Source organism: Pecten maximus, chromosome 10 (assembly GCF_902652985.1).
Source record: "Pecten maximus chromosome 10, xPecMax1.1, whole genome shotgun sequence".
Classification (NCBI taxonomy): domain Eukaryota; kingdom Metazoa; phylum Mollusca; class Bivalvia; order Pectinida; family Pectinidae; genus Pecten; species Pecten maximus.
In genome coordinates this window covers 36,107,160-36,127,044 of record NC_047024.1, presented here as the reverse complement: position 1 = coordinate 36,127,044, position 19,885 = coordinate 36,107,160, and the positions used below count along the sequence as shown (strand labels likewise).

At 41.7% G+C, this 19,885-nt stretch overlaps 1 protein-coding gene across 1 annotated transcript in view; it reads right to left on the bottom strand.

Moving 5' to 3' along the window:
* The window catches only part of LOC117335625 (RNA polymerase-associated protein CTR9 homolog), a 56,807-nt gene extending 49,996 nt beyond the window's left edge, over window positions 1-6,811 (bottom strand). The window contains exons 1-6 of the mRNA XM_033895750.1: window positions 6,721-6,811; window positions 4,855-4,953; window positions 2,333-2,572; window positions 1,657-1,746; window positions 698-876; window positions 118-313 (exon numbers count right to left, since the gene is read on the bottom strand). Coding sequence (XP_033751641.1) covers window positions 118-313; window positions 698-876; window positions 1,657-1,746; window positions 2,333-2,572; window positions 4,855-4,953; window positions 6,721-6,765 — 849 coding nt within the window. The 5' untranslated portion in view covers window positions 6,766-6,811. The remainder of the gene's footprint in view (window positions 1-117; window positions 314-697; window positions 877-1,656; window positions 1,747-2,332; window positions 2,573-4,854; window positions 4,954-6,720) is intronic.
* Between the last annotated feature and the right edge of the window lie 13,074 nt (window positions 6,812-19,885).

Genomic DNA, 19,885 nt, shown 5'->3' with positions numbered 1-19,885 from the left:
AATTTCCATCATCCTATGTACCAGGTATGTACTTGTATTTGAAACTATAGCTGGTCCAGCCATTTAATGTGAGCATTTGTAAAAAGATCTTTGTGTGTGTTAGTCATTTGTACAAACCTTTTTGTAAAAGAAGTGGTTGGCAAGATGGTTGAGGACCATGGGATTGGACGAGTCTATAGTGTAGGCCTTAGACAGAAGCTGAACACCAGACATGATTGACTCCTGTGTTTTAGCATTCACCTCTAGGATGGCCATTCCGACCTGTGCACCTACACATTGAGGATCCAACTGGAGAGCTCGCTCAAACGCCATTCTGGAACACACAATAATCAAGGAGTCACAATGAAATAATAAAGCTGTTTTTTCTAATAAAAAGGCTATGTATTTAAGAAAGATATTTGTTTATATATCTATTCAATGGTCTATTGATGTATTTAAAATTTTGAGAACATCTCTAACCATCCTTAATTTTACCATTGTTACTAACCAGAATCCACATATCACAATGAACGAATAATTTTCCAGCTGCTTTATTTACACCAGAAAACTCATAACTGTGAAAATCTATTTTACAGTTGCGACTTGGGGATAATTATGAAACAGTGCCCAATCTCATCATAATTAAGGTTACTAGTATCATAATTTCTCTAGTTGTTTTACCTAAATATGCCTTATCCAGAATATACATGAAGCCTACCTTGCTTTCTCAAGCTTATTGAGCTTGACAAAGCAGTGCCCCATCCCAAGTCGGACAGATGCTGGGCAGCTAGGGTTTGTTCTCAAGGCTTTCTTGTAATAAGCCAGGGCTCCTCGGAAATCCTTTTTGTTGAAAGCGATGCAAGCTTTCCCCAGTAACGACGGAATGTTGTTACTAGTCTGTACAAAAATAAATATTTGTAATCACTGTTGTAAAAGATTTGATGAAATGTAGATGACCAAGGTTATTGAAAACAGCATCACTCCAATGGATGTTGTATGGCAGCAACTTAATCACTTATGTACAGGAAGTTTAGTTACACACTGGGGAAAATAACTTTAAGAAAAATATATAATATCAAGATTGCATTAAAAAAGATAGACCGAATTTAGGTAATAAAGGAATTTTCCTATCAAGTCTTTAAATACAATCTCTTTGATCTGGACAGATGTATTTTAACTTTTATTGCATAACATGAAGTGGTCCTTGTAGACAAACTTCTTTTGTTTTAGTGATTGTTATGGCACCACAAATATAAATACAAATATTTTGAAGTTATCATTGTAATATTATTATGGGCAAATATAAATATTAATATTTTGTATGTATCATTGTTATATTATTATGGGCTAACCACAAAAGTTTACACCCATGAAATGATTTGAAAGCACCAAACAAAACCGAATGAAAGTAAACACGACCATTTCATGTTATACAGGATAATCCAGAATGAAAATTATTTAGGTAAGTTTGGTGAAGATTTGATAACTTAACATGAGTTTCAGTTCAGTTCAAACACTGATATCTAACATGAGTTTCAATTCTATTCAAACACTATCCTCAAAATACAACACTCTCCTAAAATACATATGTGTTTCAAAAGTAATATTGTTAGATCTGACAACGATACCTATCTTAAGTATAATAGTATAACGAGTATAATAGTATAACAACTATACCTGGCCCAACACAAAGTTAAACTGGGCATCAGCCTGATCCATCTTGTCGCCTTCCAACAGACAGAAGTATGCTCTTCCCAACAGATGGCTCTGTCAAAACAATGAACAAGGCAGCATTTGTCAAAAATTGGTCCAGTGATGCTTACAAACAACAATAACTTTAACTTTGGACTCAATAACTTTAAAATGTCACAGTTTGTCATGGATGAGTAAACAATGATTCAGTGCTATCAATGTAGCACTTTATCAGTAGCCAGGACATTTTTTGAATACATCAACATAAAATTGATAACAACTACCAAAATGAAAATGTCTACACAATTGAAACTACCTTGCATTAAGGTGTACTAAATTTCAATGAAATCTAAGAAGTACTTCAGGATTGGTCAGATAATTTTATAAAGAACAATTTCCTAAGTTGAATAGTGTTATAAATGAACCATAGGATTAACTACCTTGCATAATCAATTAAAAAACAATGGACAGATTTTTATTAAAATCTTCCTCACAATTTGGACTTTCATTCATACTATTATTCAATATGATGTCCTATCGTTTTCAGCTTTCTCAAATTTCATTCAGTAAGGTAATTTTTTGTAGCTTCATTGTTATTGTCTAAAGTAAAAGTGCATTATATTATCAAATGATCGATACCAATGTATCTGAAATCCTTTACCTGATCGTACATGATGATTTTGTCAGCTGTAGTATAGAGGAGGGTGGCCTGAGTGAAGAGCTCTCTCTTCTTGTCCTTGTTCTTCTCCTTGTGAGCCTTCTGTACATAGTATGCAGCCAATGTGTCAAGGGCTCGCATCTGGTCACGCTCAAAATTGGGGTAGTCCAGCCCTGCATCTGTTCGGGATGCATCCAGGATCTTTACAAAATCTTCTACGTAATTGGATTTGTAATATTCCAGCTGAAATAACATAACAAATAATGGTGAATAATTATATAAAATCAAGAAGAACTGACAAATGAGTAAGTTTGATGTTCCTATGTGTTTTCAAATGATTCATTTCCAGAAAACAGAAACAGGAATAGATTTACAATTATGTTAATTAATTTATGTCCAATACGGAGTTACAGAAACAGATTTGAAAATGTATGCAGCTTAACTGGACCACTATATATAGAATGTAGTTAATAATGTATATACCGTATATGACCTAATTAGGGCGCAGGTAATTGACAGTGGGGGTGCCCTTATTAAGATTCGTTATTCTGAAGTTTTATGAAACAAAGTATACCTCATAGCAGAATTCCCAAGGCTGTGGAAACGGTAAAATATTCAGTTATAAAAATATTCCAGATGAAGATATCTATTCATTACCATCTATTAGCTTAAACATCACTTGAATATTCCTGTAAACTTGTAAACCATGCCAGCTGTTCTTTAGACCAGACAACGTGTGTTCCACCATTATGTTCAAATGGAACTCATTTGTGTTCTATTTATATATATACACATGATTTCCCAGATCATATCAGACATCGTTTTCTTTGACCTAATAATTGATTTACAATGTCTTTTACTAGATTTCTGTTCTGAACAACAGTTAGTTAACAACATGAATGAAGTCTTTTACTTTATCTTCAAATAAAGATGGTAAGTTATTATTTGTATGTGTGTTTAGTTTCGGATGAACTTTGCACCGACGTCTGTAGGAATAGACAAAATGTGGCGAAAACTTGTTCCAGTGACCATAATTTGCTGAAGAAAATTGAACACATAAGTAGCAAAACATTTCACATGAATTATTACTTTTGAACATCATTTTGACACTCAGTCAAAGATTATTTTCCTTGGAAAACAGGTAGGGGTGTCCTTATTAGGGCAGGCGCCCTTATTAGGTCATATGATATACAGTGGAACTTCGTTAACTCGAACTCGGATAACTCGAATACCCCGCTTAATTAACTCGAAGTACCTCGCCGGTCCCGGCCGAATTCTCTCTTTATCTTAGTAAAAAAAACTAGGAAAATTCGAATTCGGATAACTCGAAAAACTCGGATAATACGAAGTAAAAATTTGGTCCCAACAATAAAAATCCTACTTGAAATGTTCGAATAACTCGAAGTATAATTTTCGTCGATCGGTGGCAAACGCCGACATTTTTTAAGAGCTAAATTCCGTTTGTAATACTGAACATATCGGCACTAGATCTACTAACCTACATGCTATTATAAGTGTTTCATAAATTCATAAAAGAAATTGTCGGTTGAATCTTATAACAACAAGTCTTGGTGATAAAAAGTACTGCTTTACTTACATCAGGTAATTTCCCAAGGCGGTCGCCGATATCAGTACACACGATAGTCAACAACTCATCTACCCGTTTGCTCAAGCGGAACTAATCTCTGACACACCGGTAGATCTACCCGGCTGATGTTTTTACAGGTGTAGAAATGACACAGTTACCGGCGCCTATTAAATCTTTAAACTGCTGAAACAATAGCGTAATTACTGCCGAGGTGTTCAGAGTACAACTGTAACGGTCAGTGCTGTCTATTAAATCGGATAAAACGCCAACTCAGTTACAGTAACATTTTATACGCACATGTGCAGCCCAACTTCCGGTGCTAATACACATGGAAATGGCGTGGTTATCAATAAAAAGTAAGTAGACCGATCAACAGTATTTTATCTATGTCCAATAAAAGTAATGGTTCTGTTACGTTTTGTATGCAATCTGTGTTAAACTTAAAACGGTTATTTGTTTTGACATTAATAACTTGTTATTTTGTCGAATTCCGTTTTATCGTTTACCTTTTGCAAACATGACTTGCACATCAGATCGTTATTGAAGTGACTAAGTGAAAGAAACTTTATCGTGACTGTATATCGGCAAAACTACACCAAATTACAAGTGACATAACGAAACATTACATATATATTTACATGTATTGACCAGTCTTCACACTAAACTGATGAGCGACAGAGCGAAGTTATAATGATTATATAATGTTGACAAATATTGACCAAACTTTTCACCAAAAACGATAACTCGCTTAATTCGAACACTCGGATAACTCGAAGTTTTTTCGTGGTCCCGTCGACTTCGAGTTAACGAAGTTCCACTGTATGTGAAAAATAATTAGACAAAAATTGTTTGATTCGCATATTCTGATTAATTGTAAATGGATGCACAACATTCTACAGTATCACATCTAAATATATAAATATGACTTAAGACTTACAGCAAGAGTGACCCAGATGTGCAATGGAGCCACTTCCTGGCGCAAAATACTGAGAACTTCATCTCCCTCTGGTAGCTGGTCAAGATCAAGCTCGATCACCTGAAGTCAAGAACAACGATCATAAATAAACTTTTAGAAAATGTGATTGATCATGATCAAAAATATCTACCTTTGTCATCTGACTATCTGTAAACAGGCATACTATGCCATTTGTGACATCTATAACAAGGTTGGGAAAAACTGCCAACTTGCATATAATTTGCGTATTGTACGCCAGTTCGAGTATGGATTTGTTACTAAAAATAGACAAAATCAATAAAACAATAAATTTTAAAATATTTCATTGAATGGCGATTTAATTACGACAAGGTTAATAATATTTTACTAAAATATATTTACTGAAAGTGTTGTCTACGTAGAAACTTGATGGTATAATTACAATACCGTAGTATAGCCTGAGTTTCCCTCTGGCCCTGATCATGACACCATGTCTGGTGTAGGGCCAGAGCATGTGACACTACTATATGAAAACGTGGAATTCTCAGACACTATTTGGTGTCGCTAAGATTTTGGTGCAAACACATAAATTTGGGCGTTACATAACACCTACCTTACATAAATGGATAAATGAGATATTAATTTACCCCAAAACACCCATTTAATCTCATATCAGTGTTATATAATATTATTATTCCGTCTGTATAACCCCTCTCTTTATGTGGGTCAAAATTTCACACTTAACTCCACCCCATATTGCTAACTACATGTATGTAGGTCACGGGTAGCCTATCACCCTTATCAGTGTGTGATGGAGCGAAAAGGAAAAAATACAACATTTATTTCTTTATAGTTTACCGCTTATAATTTGTAAATAATGTACATAATATATCAGGTTTTGGAAAATAATAAGCTTATATTTAGTTGTCTTGATTAAAACTATGTAAGAAGAAAAACACAATAAATGATATGTGGGCTTTTCGGTCCATTTATTTCTTTATAGTTTACCACTTATAATTTGTAAATAATGTATTATTGCATTAAATATATCAGGTTTTGGAAAATAATAAGCTTATATTTAGTTGTCTTGATTAAAACTATGTAAGAAGAAAAACACAATAAATGATATGTGGGCTTTTCGGTCCATTGTGTTCCGATTCGGATGGTTAGTTGCACTGTAGCTTACAAAATGGCACAATAGTGTATTGCATCAATTTTTGGTACTTTCCAAAGTGAAAAGAATTTTCATTTGTAAGATGTTTCATGACTAGATAAATGCGACTTGGACGAATATTTTTAACTAGTAAACTTTAGAGTGATTTTGGCTATTTTTAGTAACAAAACCTATACCTCAATTTGGCGTATTTTACGCAAGTTTTCCCTAACCCGATAACTTTTCTACTCAGCTTTTCATTTCAATTTCCAAATTAAAATCATCGATAGCATTGTAGTCTTCCTCGAGTCATTCAGTCAGTCAATTTCTACCTGGTACCAGTACTCACGGAAAATGTTGATGATGTTAACAAAATACCACAACAAAATAAATATGTTTTGTTTATGTCTCGGATCGATTATAAAACGGGATGGCATCGGACAATATATGTATAAACAACAGAGTCACGAGAAGTTAAATGTAGCTGACTTGTAATTCTTATACATTAGGGCCTATATGCAATGTTTACACAATTTTCGGTGAAAATATCATTGGAGCTCCTTTCAGCACACTGAATGAGGAAGCGCGAGTATTGAAATGAATTGTCGCTCATTACCCTAGATCACGACTAATAGAATACAAAATATATGTTTCATTAAACACATGTACGACTGTGGAGATAAAACGTTATTTGAATACAAATATTGACTACTTACTTCGTCTGTATCCCGGAGTGGGATTTCAATCGAGCCGGCCGCCATGCTGCTTCCTAGGGAGCGGTGTGTTTTGGTGCTTTTATTATGAACAAGTAAATACATTATTTATGATGCAAGTAAGATAAAATTCAAATTGCGTATACCAAAAATTCTAGTAGAAATTTAGATATCATAAAAACAATATGAAAATGCAATAATGTTGTAAGTGTCAAATAAATGTGAGATAATAAAAGAGAAATAATGAACCATCATAGCTGAAGCGACATCTATATTCATATCAAATAACTAAGGACCAGCAACTCATTGATTTTTTTAAGTAAACTATACCAGCGGCAGTTTTTAAAGGTATACTCAGTTAACAACTGATATCGCATTATTTCCCTTCAAGTCAGCAATCTGCTCTCTTTGCTAATCCACGTCATCTTTTCCATATCCTTTTCCTTTCTTTCCCTTTCTAATCTTAAGCATACTACTCTTGACACAATCACTCAGCTTGATGAGGGAAATAAGTATTATGTAACAGTTAGATCTAGTTGCAGATTGCCCTAAGCTAATAGTGGTCATCTTCGCTAGCCAAGGCTTCTGATTATGGGGCGCCGCTTTACTATTTATTTTTTTTTTATAATTTTTTTATTTTCCAAAACACATATATCATTAACAATCAATAATTTTAATATATCATCCTGCACACTACTGCCATCATCTTTTAACAATTATCATCACTACTCACAATCATCATCATCATCATCATCATCATCAGCATCATCATCAATAGTCATCATCCTCATCTGCAATAATCATCCTCGTCCTCACCATCATCATCATCATCATCATCATCACCAATAGTCATCATCCTCATCTGTAATAATCACCATCGTCCTCACCACCACCATCATCATCATCATCAATCATCATCATCATCATCATCATCACCATCATCATCAGAGAGAGATTTGTGCCATTTTGTATAATAACAGATTATCGCAATGTGCTTAATAACATACAAAAAAAACCGTTTTACTATTTATTCCCATTTGGTGATATCACCTATTCGAATAGGTGATATCACCAATTCATTTTTCAAATAAGTGATATCACCCATTCGAATAGGTGATATCACTTAATGAAACGAATAGGTGATATCACTTATTCAAAAAGGTGATATCACTCATTCGAATAGGTGATATCACCAATTGGAATAGGTGATATCACTTAAAAATATTCTTAAGTGATATCACCCATTCGAATAGGTGATATCACCCATTCGAATAGGTGATATCACTCATTCGAATAGGTGATATCACTTAAAAAAGTTCTCAAGTGATATCATCTATTCGAATAGGTGATATCACTCATTTGAATAGATGATATCACCTATTTGAATAGGTGATATCACCAAATGGGAATAAATAGTAAAACGGCGCCCCATATCTGATTACATTACACTCCACAAACGTGGCTAGCGAAGATGATAGTGGTAGGATGTTTGCCTTTAGAGTGAAAGGTCGCTAGTTTGAGCTCCAGAGCGGGCAGGGTGTTTTTCATTACTCCTTCCAATTGCAGATTTGGTGCGAGTGAAAGTTATATATCTATAGGACAGGCGCGGATCCAGGAATTTATTGGTAATGCGAGCGCCTGACCCCCAGGATCCGCTAGTGTAGGAGATTGAGAGGCTTCCTTGTAGCTATTAAGAACCTGGGATGTGGTTTTCTTCGAGAGCAAAGACTTTGTGAAGGAGGGAGTAGTGTAAAGTGGAGAGTTATTTTGTCACCTTACTAGCTCAGACTATGATGGAGTATGGAAGATAACACAATCCACATTAATTCAAATCACAACTTTCATTTTCTTTTTCCAATGCAACTATGAAACAGTTGCTAGTCAATTTATCCAGACTTACGGAGAAATTAATAAAATGATCAGCTTAATATCCGGAACGGGGTTACTTCCCCTTTAACCAGAATGATATATCACAGACATTAGGCCTATTATACAATCTAACATTGCTGGAGTAAAGAAGAGGACAGGACATTATGGAACGCCAAATTAACATATGTTCAATTAATTGAACCTATCTTCAAATAATTGAAGATAGGTTTAGGCCTAATTCAATTAAATATAGGTTTAATTCAATTAGAGAGGGGTTCAATTCAGTTAGAGATGGGTTCAATTCAGTTAGAGATGGGTTCAATTCAATTAGAGATGGGTTCAATTCAATTAGAGATGGGTTCAATTCAGTTAGAGATGGGTTCAATTCAATTAGAGATAGGTACAATTCAATTGAAGATAGGTTCAATTCAATTAAAGATAAGTTTGAATAAGACTAATTGAACCTATCTTCAATTAAATTAAACCTATCTTCAATTAATTGAACCTATCTTCAAATAATAACCCATACAAATCACTCCATAGAATACTGTGTAAACACGGGACTGTCGGCGCAGCTTGCATCGACAGAACGAATTAAAGCTACAAATTTCATCCCTGCTACACTACCATCTAATTTCATCATCTTACCATACTATCCTAGGGTAGAGAAAATAACATCTCACGCCTACTAAAATAATTCCCCTTCTATTATAAAAGAATACTACTAGTATTTAGTTGTTTTCCTTGTCTGGGAAGGGCATCGCTCAATCTAATCAAAATTAGACTTGTAATTTCCATTCCTCTACGATACTCTACGATACACTGCAATACAAGAATGCAGTGTATTATAGAGGAGGGTAATTACAAGTCTAGTTTTAATGAGATTGGGCATCACTGGAATCAGTACAACACTTGTCTGATCTAGCTGATGATGTGGCATCCTCAACACTCCAAGGTATTCAGGGAGAGGGCTGGTATAGGCTACCCCTGTTGCCTAATTCCCTTTGTGTTAAGATCTGCACAATAAAGAATTCTGGGATGAAAATTATGATCACTTGGGCTCTCTTCAAGAACATAACTGATCCTAATCCCTGGGATAATGATGTGGTAGAGCTTTTAATTTTGCTGACATGAGTCATTGTTTTTGTTGAGCTGACAGAAGACAGAGAGTTTCACACTATTATACCATGGGCAGGATGTCAATCCATTTTCATTGTAACTGCCAACCACTATGGATACAAACAGACAGTCATAGATGTGTCACAGACTTTATTCTGTTATAGCATAATACCGGAAAAAAGATGGGACAGCAATAGCTTGGTCAGTTAGAGCACTAGCCTACCTAACCTCAGTGAGTAAGAGCACCAGTATACCTAACCTCAGTGAGTAAGAGCACCAGCCTACCTAACCTCAGTGGGTTAGAGCACCAGCCTACCTAACCTCAGTGGGTTAGAGCACCAGCCTACCTAACCTCAGTAGGTTAGAACACCAGCCTACCTAACCTCAGTAGGTTAGAACACCAGCCTACCTAACCTCAGTAGGTTTGAACACCAGCCTACCTAACCTCAGTGGGTTAGAGCATCAGCCTACCTAACCTCAGTGGGTTAGAGCATCAGCCTACCTAACCTCAGTAGGTTAGAACATCAGCCTACCTAACCTCAGTTGGTTAGAACACCAGCCTACCTAACCTCAGTAGGTTAGAGCATCAGCCTACCTAACCTCAGTGGGTTAGAACATCAGTCTACCTAACCTCAGTAGGTTAGAGCACCAGCCTACCTAACCTCAGTGGGTTAGAACACCAGCCTACCTAACCTCAGTGGGTTAGAGCATCAGCCTACCTAACCTCAGTGGGTTAGAGCACCAGCCTTCCTAACCTCAGTTGGTTAGAGCATCAGCCTACCTAACCTCAGTGGGTTAGAACATCAGCCTACCTAACATCAGTGGGTAAGAGTTAGAGCATCAGCCTATCTAACCTCAGTGGGTTAGAACATCAGCCTACCTAACCTCAGTAGGTTAGAACATCAGCCTACCTAACCTCAGTGGGTTAGAGCACCAGCCTACCTAACCTCAGTGGGTTAGAACATCAGCCTACCTAACCTCAGTGGGTTAGAGCACCAGCCTACCTAACCTCAGTTGGTTAGAGCATCAGCCTACCTAACCTCAGTGGGTTAGAACATCAGTCTACCTAACCTCAGTAGGTTAGAGCATCAGCCTATCTAACCTCAGTGGGTTAGAACATCAGCCTACCTAACCTCAGTGGGTTAGAGCACCAGCCTACCTAACCTCAGTTGGTTAGAGCATCAGCCTAACTAACCTCAGTGGGTTAGAACATCAGTCTACCTAACCTCTGTAGGTTAGAGCATCAGCCTATCTAACCTCAGTGGGTTAGAGCATCAGCCTATCTAACCTCAGTGGGTTAGAACATCAGCCTACCTAACCTCAGTGGGTTAGAGCACCAGCCTAACTAACCTCAGTTGGTTAGAGCATCAGCCTACCTAACCTCAGTGGGTTAGAACATCAGCCTACCTAACCTCAGTGGGTTAGAACACCAGCCTACCTAACATCAGTGGGTAAGAGTTAGAGCATCAGCCTATCTAACCTCAGTGGGTTAGAACATCAGCCTACCTAACCTCAGTGGGTTAGAGCATCAGCCTACCTAACCTCAGTGGGTTAGAGCATCAGCCTACCTAACCTCAGTGGGTAAGAGTTAGAGCACTATCCTACCTAACCTCAGTGGGTAAGAGTTAGAGCACTATCCTACCTAACCTCAGTGGGTAAGAGTAAGAGCACTATCCTACCTAACCTCAGTGGGTTAGAGCATCAGTCTACCTAACCTCAGTGGGTAAGAGTTAGAGCACTATCCTACCTAACCTCAGTGGGTAAGAGTTAGAGCACTATCCTACCTAACCTCAGTGGGTAAGAGTAAGAGCACTATCCTACCTAACCTCAGTGGGTTAGAGCATCAGCCTACCTAACCTCAGTGGGTAAGAGTTAGAGCACTATCCTACCTAACCTCAGTGGGTTAGAGCATCAGCCTACCTAACCTCAGTGGGTTAGAACATCAGCCTACCTAACCTCAGTAGGTTAGAACACCAGCCTACCTAACCTCAGTAGGTTAGAACATCAGCCTATCTAACCTCAGTGGGTTAGAGCATCAGCCTACCTAACCCAGTGGGTTAGACCACCAGCCTACCTAACCTCAGTGGGTTAGACCACCAGCCTACCTAACCTCAGTGGGTTAGAACATCAGCCTATCTAACCTCAGTGGGTTAGGACACCAGCCTACCTAACCTCAGTGGGTTAGAGCATCAGCCTACCTAACCTCAGTAGGTTAGAGCACCATCCTACCTAACCTCAGTGTGGTTAGACCACCAGCCTACCTAACCTCAGTGGGTTAGAGCACCAGCCTACCTAACCTCAGTAGGTAAGAGCAAGAGCACTATCCTACCTAACCTCAGTGGGTTAGAACACCAGCCTACCTAACCTCAGTATGGTTAGAACATCAGCCTACCTAACCTCAGTGGGTTAGTGCATCAGCCCAGGGGCATAGCGTCCATAAGAAAAAAAAGCCCGGGCTTACACATAAAGATTCTTACCGTGTGTGTTGGGCCTATATTTCAAGTAACCATGATCATAGAAACCAATTCTTGTATCAAATAACCAAATAAGTATTTCTGGAATATCAAACACATTATACTTTGTCTATGACTAGCCAATCAATTCCATGTTTCCGATTTTATAAAGCTGACAAGTGTGTTTATTCAAAATGAAGACAAAAACAAAACCATATACTGTGTGTATTGTTCAAGTTTTCGTCGCAGCAACCCAAAATTGAAAACTTTCACTCGCTGTCGCCGTCTACCGATTGGGCAAACCTCGGACAGCTTGTTAAACTCCACATCAACTCCAAGTCTCAACACCACGGTTACATGCACGCAAATTACATTGATATCGAATAGTAAAAAAAGAATCGATTATCTTAAGTCTAGACCAGTCTTCTTAAGAATAAAAAGTTATAAAATATCTGTCTCGGAAAACAATTGCATACCTTTACAAAATCCTTAAAGCAATTTTCAGCTCCCAAACCCCTTGCCTGGGCTTACACAATCCCATTAGCCTAGCTACACCCCTGCAGCCTACCTAACCTCAGTGTGGTTAGAGCACCAGCCTACCTAACCTCAGTGGGTTAGAACATCAGCCTACCTAACCTCAGTGGGTTAGAGCATCAGCCTACTTAACCTCAGTAGGTTAGAACACCAGCCTACCTAACCTTAGTTGGTTAGAGCACCAGCCTACCTAACCTCAATGTGGTTAGAGCACCAGCCTACTTAACCTCAGTGGGTTAGAGCACCAGCCTACCTAACCTCAGTAGGTTAGAGCATCAGCCTACCTAACCTCAGTGGGTTAGAACACCAGCCTACCTAACCTCAGTGGGTTAGAGCATCAGCCTACCTAACCTCAGTAGGTTAGAACACCAGCGTACCTAACCTCAGTGGGTTAGAACACCAGCCTACCTAACCTCAGTGAGTTAGAGCACCAGCCTACATAACCTCAGTAGGTTAGAGCATCAGCCTACCTAACCTCAGTGTGGTTAGAACATAAGCGTACCTAACCTCAGTGTGGTTAGAGCATCAGCCTACCTAACTTCAGTAGGTTAGAACACCAGCCTACCTAACCTCAGTGGGTTAGAGCATCAGCCTACCTAACCTCAGTAGGTTATAGCACCAGCCTACCTAACCTCAGTGAGTAAGAGCATCAGCCTACCTAACCTCAGTGAGTAAGAGCAACAGCCTACCTAACCTCAGTGGGTTAGAACACCAGCCTACCTAACCTCAGTGGGTTAGAGCACCAGCCTACCTAACCTCAGTGGGTTAGAACACCAGCCTACCTAACCTCAGTGAGTAAGAGCACCAGTCTACCTAACCTCAGTGAGTAAGAGCACCAGCCTACCTAACCTCAGTGAGTAAGAGCACCAGCCTACCTAACCTCAGTGGGTTAGAGCACCAGCCTACCTAACCTCAGTGGGTTAGAGCACCAGCCTACCTAACCTCAGTGGGTTAGAGCATCAGCCAACCTAACCTCAGTGGGTTAGAACACCAGCCTACCTAACCTCAGTTGGTTAGAACACCAGCCTACATAACCTCAGTGAGTTAGAGCACCAGCCTACCTAACCTCAGTGGGTTAGAGCATCAGCCTACCTAACCTCAGTAGGTTAGAGCCAGCCTACCTAACCTCAGTGGGTTAGAGCACCAGCCTACCTAACCTCAGTAGGTTAGAGCATCAGCCTACCTAACCTCAGTAGGTTAGAACATCAGCCTACCTAACCTCAGTAGGTTAGAGCATCAGCCTACCTAACCTCAGTTGGTTAGATCATCAGCCTACCTAACCTCAGTGGGTTAGAGCACCAGCCTACCTAACCTCAGTGGGTTAGAGCACCAGCCTACCTAAGCTCAGTGGGTTAGATCACCATTCTACCTAACCTCAGTGGGTTGGAACACCAGCCTACCTAACCTCAGTGGGTTAGAACACCAGCCTACCTAACCTCAGTGGGTTAGACCACCAGCCTACCTAACCTCAGTGGGTAAGAGCAAGAGCACTATCGTACCTAACCTCAGTGGGTTAGCATCAACCTACCTAACCTCAGTAGGTTAGAACATCAGCCTACCTAACCTCAGTGGGTTAGAGCACTACCCTACCTAACCTCAGTAGGTTAGAGCACCAGCCTACCTAACCTCAGTGGGTTAGAACATCAACCTACCTAACCTCAGTAGGTTAGAACATCAGCCTACCTAACCTCAGCGGGTTAGAACATCAACCTACCTAACCTCAGTAGGTTAGAACATCAACCTACCTAACCTCAGTAGGTTAGAACACCAGCCTACCTAACCTCAGTAGGTTAGAACATCAGCCTACCTAACCTCAGTGGGTTAGAACATCAACCTACCTAACCTCAGTGGGTTAGAACACCAGCCTACCTAACCAAAGTAGGTTAGACCACCAGCCTACCTAACCTCAGTGTGGTTAGAGCATCAGCCTACCTAACCTCAGTAGGTTAGAGCATCAGCCTACCTAACCTCAGTATGGTTAGACCACCAGCCTACCTAACCTCAGTGGGTTAGAACACCAGCCTACCTAACCTCAGTGGGTTAGAACATCAGCCTACCTAACCTCAGTGTGTTAGAACACCAGCCTACCTAACCTCAGTGAGTTAGAGCATCAGCCTACCTAACCTCAGTGGGTTAGAACATCAGCCTACCTAACCTCAGTGGGTTAGAACATCAGCCTACCTAACCTCAGTAGGTTAGAACACCAGCCTACCTAACCTCAGTGGGTTAGAGCATCAGCCTACCTAACCTCAGTGGGTTAGAACATCAGCCTACCTAACCTCAGTGGGTTAGAGCACCAGCCTACCTAACCTCAGTAGGTTAGAACACCAGCCTACCTAACCTCAGTGGGTTAGAACACCAGCCTACCTAACCTCAGTGAGTAAGAGCACCAGTCTACCTAACCTCAGTGAGTAAGAGCACCAGCCTACCTAACCTCAGTGAGTAAGAGCACCAGCCTACCTAACCTCAGTGGGTTAGAGCACCAGCCTACCTAACCTCAGTGGGTTAGAGCACCAGCCTACCTAACCTCAGTGGGTTAGAACACCAGCCTACCTAACCTCAGTGTGGTTAGAGCATCAGCCTACCTAACCTCAGTGGGTTAGAACACCAGCCTACCTAACCTCAGTTGGTTAGAACACCAGCCTACCTAACCTCAGTAGGTTAGAGCACCAGCCTACCTAACCTCAGTGGGTTAGAGCATCAGCCTACCTAACCTCAGTAGGTTAGAGCACCAGCCTACCTAACCTCAGTGGGTTAGAGCACCAGCCTACCTAACCTCAGTAGGTTAGAGCATCAGCCTACCTAACCTCAGTAGGTTAGAACATCAGCCTGCCTAACCTCAGTAGGTTAGAGCATCAGCCTACCTAACCTCAGTGGGTTAGAGCATCAGCCTACCTAACCTCAGTGGGTTAAAGCATCAGCCTACCTAACCTCAGTGGGTTAGAGCACCAGCCTACCTAACCTCAGTGGGTTAGAGCATCAGCCTACCTAACCTCAGTGGGTTAGAGCACCAGCCTACCTAACCTCAGTGAGTTAGAGCACCAGCCTACCTAACCTCAGTGGGTTAGAGCATCAGCCTACCTAACCTCAGTGGGTTAGAGCACCAGCCTACCTAACCTCAGTGGGTTAGATCACCATTCTACCTAACCTCAATGGGTTGGAACACCAGCCTACCTAACCTCAGTGGGTTAGAACACCAGCCTACCTAACCTCAGTGGGTTAGAACATCAGCCTACCTAACCTCAGTAGGTTAGAGCATCAGCCTACCTAACCTCAGTTGGTTAGAGCATCAGCCTACCTAACCTCAGTGGGTTAGAGCACCAGCCTACCTAACCTCAGTGGGTTAGAGCACCAGCCTACCTAACCTCAGTGGGTTAGATCACCATTCTACCTAACCTCAGTGGGTTGGAACACCAGCCTACCTAACCTCAGTGGGTTAGAACACCAGCCTACCTAACCTCAGTGGGTTAGACCACCAGCCTACCTAACCTCAGTGGGTAAGAGCAAGAGCACTATCGTACCTAACCTCAGTGGGTTAGCATCAACCTACCTAACCTCAGTAGGTTAGAACATCAGCCTACCTAACCTCAGTGGGTTAGAACACCAGCCTACATAACCTCAGTGAGTTAGAGCACCAGCCTACCTAACCTCAGTGGGTTAGAGCATCAGCCTACCTAACCTCAGTAGGTTAGAGCCAGCCTACCTAACCTCAGTGGGTTAGAGCACCAGCCTACCTAACCTCAGTAGGTTAGAGCATCAGCCTACCTAACCTCAGTAGGTTAGAACATCAGCCTACCTAACCTCAGTAGGTTAGAGCATCAGCCTACCTAACCTCAGTTGGTTAGATCATCAGCCTACCTAACCTCAGTGGGTTAGAGCACCAGCCTACCTAACCTCAGTGGGTTAGAGCACCAGCCTACCTAAGCTCAGTGGGTTAGATCACCATTCTACCTAACCTCAGTGGGTTGGAACACCAGCCTACCTAACCTCAGTGGGTTAGAACACCAGCCTACCTAACCTCAGTGGGTTAGACCACCAGCCTACCTAACCTCAGTGGGTAAGAGCAAGAGCACTATCGTACCTAACCTCAGTGGGTTAGCATCAACCTACCTAACCTCAGTAGGTTAGAACATCAGCCTACCTAACCTCAGTGGGTTAGAGCACTACCCTACCTAACCTCAGTAGGTTAGAGCACCAGCCTACCTAACCTCAGTGGGTTAGAACATCAACCTACCTAACCTCAGTAGGTTAGAACATCAGCCTACCTAACCTCAGCGGGTTAGAACATCAACCTACCTAACCTCAGTAGGTTAGAACATCAACCTACCTAACCTCAGTAGGTTAGAACACCAGCCTACCTAACCTCAGTAGGTTAGAACATCAGCCTACCTAACCTCAGTGGGTTAGAACATCAACCTACCTAACCTCAGTGGGTTAGAACACCAGCCTACCTAACCAAAGTAGGTTAGACCACCAGCCTACCTAACCTCAGTGTGGTTAGAGCATCAGCCTACCTAACCTCAGTAGGTTAGAGCATCAGCCTACCTAACCTCAGTATGGTTAGACCACCAGCCTACCTAACCTCAGTGGGTTAGAACACCAGCCTACCTAACCTCAGTGGGTTAGACCACCAGCCTACCTAACCTCAGTGTGTTAGAACACCAGCCTACCTAACCTCAGTGAGTTAGAGCATCAGCCTACCTAACCTCAGTGGGTTAGAACATCAGCCTACCTAACCTCAGTGGGTTAGAACATCAGCCTACCTAACCTCAGTAGGTTAGAACACCAGCCTACCTAACCTCAGTGGGTTAGAACATCAGCCTACCTAACCTCAGTGGGTTAGAACATCAGCCTACCTAACCTCAGTGGGTTAGAGCACCAGCCTACCTAACCTCAGTAGGTTAGAACACCAGCCTACCTAACCTCAGTGGGTTAGAACACCAGCCTACCTAACCTCAGTGAGTAAGAGCACCAGTCTACCTAACCTCAGTGAGTAAGAGCACCAGCCTACCTAACCTCAGTGAGTAAGAGCACCAGCCTACCTAACCTCAGTGGGTTAGAGCACCAGCCTACCTAACCTCAGTGGGTTAGAGCACCAGCCTACCTAACCTCAGTGGGTTAGAACACCAGCCTACCTAACCTCAGTGGGTTAGAGCATCAGCCAACCTAACCTCAGTGGGTTAGAACACCAGCCTACCTAACCTCAGTTGGTTAGAACACCAGCCTACCTAACCTCAGTAGGTTAGAGCACCAGCCTACCTAACCTCAGTGGGTTAGAGCATCAGCCTACCTAACCTCAGTAGGTTAGAGCACCAGCCTACCTAACCTCAGTGGGTTAGAGCACCAGCCTACCTAACCTCAGTAGGTTAGAGCATCAGCCTACCTAACCTCAGTAGGTTAGAACATCAGCCTGCCTAACCTCAGTAGGTTAGAGCATCAGCCTACCTAACCTCAGTGGGTTAGAGCATCAGCCTACCTAACCTCAGTGGGTTAGAGCATCAGCCTACCTAACCTCAGTGGGTTAGAGCACCAGCCTACCTAACCTCAGTGGGTTAGAGCATCAGCCTACCTAACCTCAGTGGGTTAGAGCACCAGCCTACCTAACCTCAGTGAGTTAGAGCACCAGCCTACCTAACCTCAGTGGGTTAGAGCATCAGCCTACCTAACCTCAGTGGGTTAGAGCACCAGCCTACCTAACCTCAGTGGGTTAGATCACCATTCTACCTAACCTCAATGGGTTGGAACACCAGCCTACCTAACCTCAGTGGGTTAGAACACCAGCCTACCTAACCTCAGTGGGTTAGAACATCAGCCTACCTAACCTCAGTAGGTTAGAGCATCAGCCTACCTAACCTCAGTTGGTTAGAGCATCAGCCTACCTAACCTCAGTGGGTTAGAGCACCAGCCTACCTAACCTCAGTGGGTTAGAGCACCAGCCTACCTAACCTCAGTGGGTTAGATCACCATTCTACCTAACCTCAGTGGGTTGGAACACCAGCCTACCTAACCTCAGTGGGTTAGAACACCAGCCTACCTAACCTCAGTGGGTTAGACCACCAGCCTACCTAACCTCAGTGGGTAAGAGCAAGAGCACTATCGTACCTAACCTCAGTGGGTTAGCATCAACCTACCTAACCTCAGTAGGTTAGAACATCAGCCTACCTAACCTCAGTGGGTTAGAGCACTACCCTACCTAACCTCAGTAGGTTAGAGCACCAGCCTACCTAACCTCAGTAGGTTAGAACATCAACCTACCTAACCTCAGTAGGTTAGAACACCAGCCTACCTAACCTCAGTAGGTTAGAACATCAACCTACCTAACCTCAGTAGGTTAGAACATCAGCCTACCTAACCTCAGTGGGTTAGAACATCAACCTACCTAACCTCAGTAGGTTAGAACATCAGCCTACCTAACCTCAGTGGGTTAGAGCACTACCCTACCTAACCTCAGTAGGTTAGAGCACCAGCCTACCTAACCTCAGTAGGTTAGAACATCAACCTACCTAACCTCAGTAGGTTAGAACACCAGCCTACCTAACCTCAGTAGGTTAGAACATCAACCTACCTAACCTCAGTAGGTTAGAACATCAGCCTACCTAACCTCAGTGGGTTAGAACATCAACCTACCTAACCTCAGTAGGTTAGAACATCAGCCTACCTAACCTCAGTGGGTAAGAACATCAACCTACCTAACCTCAGTAGGTTAGAACATCAACCTACCTAACCTCAGTAGGTAAGAACACCGGCCTACCTAACCTCAGTAGGTTAGAACATCAACCTACCTAACCTCAGTAGGTTAGAACATCAGCCTACCTAACCTCAGTAGGTTAGAGCATCAGCCTACCTAACCTCAGTAGGTTAGAACATCAACCTACCTAACCTCAGTAGGTTAGAACACCAGCCTACCTAACCTCAGTAGGTTAGAACATCAACCTACCTAACCTCAGTAGGTTAGAACATCAACCTACCTAACCTCAGTGTGGTTAGAGCATCAGCCTACCTAACCTCAGTGGGTTAGAACACCAACCTACCTAACCTCAGTGGGTTAGAACACCAACCTACCTAACCTCAGTGGGTTAGAACACCAGCCTACCTAACCCAGTGGGTTAGACCACCAGCCTACCTAACCTCAGTGTGGTTAGAGCATCAGCCTACTTAACCTCATTGGGTTAGAGTAAGAGCACTATCCTACC